This window comes from Camelina sativa, chromosome 15, assembly GCF_000633955.1.
Source record: "Camelina sativa cultivar DH55 chromosome 15, Cs, whole genome shotgun sequence".
Classification (NCBI taxonomy): Eukaryota; Viridiplantae; Streptophyta; class Magnoliopsida; order Brassicales; family Brassicaceae; genus Camelina; species Camelina sativa.
Genome location: NC_025699.1, coordinates 14,587,493 through 14,591,958, shown reverse-complemented (window position 1 = coordinate 14,591,958; position 4,466 = coordinate 14,587,493). Strand labels below are relative to the sequence as shown.

Genomic DNA, 4,466 nt, shown 5'->3' with positions numbered 1-4,466 from the left:
TTTTTTTTTTTGTCTGATAAGATATGAGGGAAGGATGTGGAAGCACTGGCTGAAGCAAGTATAGGGTCAAGGTTCGACCAAAACAGAGCTAACATATATAACAAAAAAGACCTCGAGAGACTCTCGTTTATTTGCGGAGGCTTTCAAGATTTCTATTTAGTTGTAGTGACAATATTGTAATTGCATATGGGCTTTGTTTGAACGTATGATTTAATAATTGGAGAAATCGGGAGAGTTTTCTATATTAATCTCGAAACATGGGAAAGATTAGTGGTTTTGATTATTTATTACAATAGTAGTGGTACTGTAGCTTCGAGTCATCTTATATGTCGATATTCATTTCATGACAGAGGTGTCGAACCTTTCTCTGGCAAGATGCCAGCTCCCTTTTCCAGTGCTCCATTTGTCCAGCAAAGCATTCCCCACCACCTCCAGAGTTGAGGGCGATAGACGCTTGAAGGGCTTCAATACGGCTGGTCTTCCTAACCATGGTCTGTTGAATGTTTTTCCTGCCAATGACATTGATGGTCTTTGATATGTCTATATTTTGTATTTCCTTAGCCTATTTTTATCATGTATTTAGCTAGGATAACTTATTGGTTTGCATCGTTTTCTTAGTCTTTTTTATACACTTTGCATGTCTAGGTAGTTCTTGCATCATCCTTGCATACATTGTGCATTTTGGAGTATTTCAGGTATTTAGGAGACGTTGGAAGCCATTCTCGTCCAAGCCATTGTCGTCCCAGCCATCCGTTCGAGCCGTCCCACTCTAGTGGGATTTAGCTTTCAACGTCTTCATCAAAGTTGTAGGGAATTGAGTTATCTTTCCAACGCCGTTTATTTCAAGCCAATCGAAGGTGTGGTTCAAGAGTTATCACCGTTTTAGTGGATGCGTATACACCATGCTCGAGCCATGCTCCTCCGCTACGCACTCCAGCTTTTTTGATCGAGCCATGCTCCCCCGCCACGCACTTCAGCTTGTTTGATCGAGCCATGCTCCTCCGCTACGCACTCCAGCTTGTTTGATCGAGCCATGCTCCCCCGCTACGCACTCCAGCTTGATTGATCGAGCCATGCTCCCCCGCCACGCACTCCAGCTTGTTTGATCGAGCCATGCTCCCCCGCCACGCACTCCAGCTTGTCTGATCAAGCCATGCTTCTTCGACGCGCACGGACTCGATCGCACATGTCGGGAAGAAAGACGTTTGGTTTCACACGCTTCAGGAGATTACCGAACTGACGCTTTACCTTGTCGTTTTAAGTTTTAGGGTTTTCCATGTTGGACTACTATATATACATTTTGTTAAGTCTTTGCTGAGACATCTTATCTTGAATCTCGTATTGTTTTCCTTCCCAGAAGGTTTTTAACTAGCCAGAAAATACGTTCTGAGACTTGTATTCCGATATCGTTGAGATTTATTGAGATTTTGCATTTGATTCCTTCTACAAAGTTGTTCATCTTATTTTTATCTACCTAATAATGCTTGTTTCAATGTTTTCTGAGTTTACATCCTTGACTATGATTTTCAGATCTGAGTAGTGTGGTAGTTCTTGAGGATGGGATAGATTAGGTGGAGGATNGTCCCAGCCATCCGTTCGAGCCGTCCCACTCTAGTGGGATTTAGCTTTCAACGTCTTCATCAAAGTTGTAGGGAATTGAGTTATCTTTCCAACGCCGTTTATTTCAAGCCAATCGAAGGTGTGGTTCAAGAGTTATCACCGTTTTAGTGGATGCGTATACACCATGCTCGAGCCATGCTCCTCCGCTACGCACTCCAGCTTTTTTGATCGAGCCATGCTCCCCCGCCACGCACTTCAGCTTGTTTGATCGAGCCATGCTCCTCCGCTACGCACTCCAGCTTGTTTGATCGAGCCATGCTCCCCCGCTACGCACTCCAGCTTGATTGATCGAGCCATGCTCCCCCGCCACGCACTCCAGCTTGTTTGATCGAGCCATGCTCCCCCGCCACGCACTCCAGCTTGTCTGATCAAGCCATGCTTCTTCGACGCGCACGGACTCGATCGCACATGTCGGGAAGAAAGACGTTTGGTTTCACACGCTTCAGGAGATTACCGAACTGACGCTTTACCTTGTCGTTTTAAGTTTTAGGGTTTTCCATGTTGGACTACTATATATACATTTTGTTAAGTCTTTGCTGAGACATCTTATCTTGAATCTCGTATTGTTTTCCTTCCCAGAAGGTTTTTAACTAGCCAGAAAATACGTTCTGAGACTTGTATTCCGATATCGTTGAGATTTATTGAGATTTTGCATTTGATTCCTTCTACAAAGTTGTTCATCTTATTTTTATCTACCTAATAATGCTTGTTTCAATGTTTTCTGAGTTTACATCCTTGACTATGATTTTCAGATCTGAGTAGTGTGGTAGTTCTTGAGGATGGGATAGATTAGGTGGAGGATTTTTAGGATGTAGGGTGTTAAAGCTTTGATTGTATGATTCCCTTCTGGACTAGAGTTAGAATTGCTAGTTTCTCTCTGATCAATTGGAACTAGGTTCGAGACATTTCCACACCCAAAAGATGTTTGATGAAATGTCTGACCAACTAGAGCCAGAGACTTACGTTCCTAGCCTAAAAGATTAGTTGTCTAGGATGTTTGTTGACGTGAATGAACTTGTTTGTCATGCCTGCTCAACGAGAGCGAGGTATGGAAGTGGTTGAGTCTGAGTAGCTTTTGCCAAGAGATTGGATTAGCTAAGTTGTGATGTTCGTTGTTTAGGGATAGTTTGCTTGTGGTATGTTAAACACTCTATAGACTAGGATACTCCACCGACATCAATTACCCCATTCTTAGGACTTCTTTCTTTCTGATTTTTATTACATTCCTGGAACTGTTTCGTTTGTTCATACTTAGAATCGTTTTCGGTTTCACTTATTCATTTTCGCTTCTTGTCATACATTTTCGTTTCTAGTTTTGCATTTTGATCACTCTAGGATTGTTAGACGTAAAATCACTCTCTGAACTGGCTTGACTTGTGATTGCTTGATTGCATCTTGATTGCTAGCAACATCCCATTTGGATTGACACCTTAAGTATTACAACGCATAAGGTTAATTGAACCAACTAGGAGACACAAAAATCCTAGTATCAGTCTTCCTACGGTTCATGAGCTGCAAAAATGCCTAAAGGTGAGAAGCAAGACAAGCGGATATTGATGTAGCAACAACGCATAATAGATATTGATGTAGCAAGGGGATATTGATGCTTGAAGGTGATGCATGCATATTGTTTTAACTATGCGAACAGAAAGAATAATATCATTAAAAAGAGAAAGATGGGTCTGTACCTCTCTTTCATGGTGCATTTGTGCCATGTAACCTGCAGGCAAGACAGCAACCTCTTTAGCAATCTCTTCAGCAACCTCTTCAGCAACCTCTTCCGCAACCTCTTTAGTAATCTCTTCAGCAACCTCTTCCCCAACAACTGATTCATGCTCAAAAATTTCAAAATATAGCAGAGATTCGAGTGTGAAGTGACTCAACAACAACCGAACAAAACAAGTACCAAATACTGACACTAATGACAAGCAATTCACAGAAGAAACAAAGAGCAATTCAAAAGAACACAAAGGATTCATGCTCAAAAATTTCAAAATAAAACAGAGATTCGAGTGTGAAGTGACTCAACAACAACCGAACAAAAAAGTTCCAAATACTGACACTAATGACAAGCGATTCACAGAAGAAACAAAGAGCAATTCAAAATAAACAAAGGATTTCAAATACTGATTCATGCTCGACATAGAGATCGCATTTACAAAGTATAAATCAAACTCCAAATCAGTGGTTTATGAATCGGCACAAGGAAAAACTTAGATCTAAAACAGTTTGAGTAGGAATTGAAGTGATAATCAAGGTCAGATCTTACTAGTTTCACTCGCTCGCTTCAGATGAAACGTCGACTTCATCAATTTCATCTTCATCAAATTCTTCTCCATCAACGAGCAGCATCGGGACTTGCTCTTCAACTCTGTGATCCAGCAAACAGAAGAAGATGATGAGAAAAAACACCTAAACAAAAACAAAAACACAGTAAAACGGAAACGAGCTTACTTGGGAGCACGAGCATCAGCCACCTTTGCTCTGAGACGACGACGAAGGATTTGAATCTTGAAATTCATCATCGTTGCCTAAACCAAAGAGTGAATTGAGAGCGAGAGAGATAGAGATAGAGATAGAGAGAGAGAGGATTTGAGAAATTTTAGAAGTTTTTTTTGAAGCGGGATTTGAAAATTTTGGCTGCTCTCTCATGGTATATAGAATGTTTTGGAATCCGTAACAAACTTTGTTTTCGTTTTTGTATGCCTCAGATCACGACACGTCATGCTATCAAGCTTTCTTATCGACGGCCAGCGGATTAAAAAGCAGCTTGTTGATCCGCATCCCATTTACGTGGATGTTGCTGAGTCAGCCTCTCTACTCCGTTATAATTAACTAGGTTAAAC

At 41.3% G+C, this 4,466-nt stretch overlaps 1 protein-coding gene across 1 annotated transcript; it reads right to left on the bottom strand.

Annotated features, from left to right (window-relative positions):
* Positions 2,897-4,233, bottom strand: LOC104746790. Its single transcript, XM_010468318.1, has 4 exons — positions 4,075-4,233; positions 3,890-3,991; positions 3,309-3,445; positions 2,897-3,132 (listed from the first exon to the last, which is right to left on the bottom strand). Exons 1-4 carry the CDS (start codon positions 4,088-4,090, stop codon positions 3,073-3,075), a joined length of 315 nt encoding a protein of 104 aa, XP_010466620.1. The 5' UTR covers positions 4,091-4,233; the 3' UTR covers positions 2,897-3,072.

What these genes read in the sequence shown, in the direction of transcription:
- LOC104746790 (XM_010468318.1), bottom strand. An exon ending in GAAGCGAGCGAGTGAAACTA is followed by an intron (nt 3,446 to 3,889) that starts GTAAGATCTGAC and finishes AGCATGAATCAG; the next exon opens with TTGTTGGGGAAGAGGTTGCT. An exon ending in AAATGCACCATGAAAGAGAG is followed by an intron (nt 3,133 to 3,308) that starts GTACAGACCCAT and finishes GCATTTTTGCAG; the next exon opens with CTCATGAACCGTAGGAAGAC.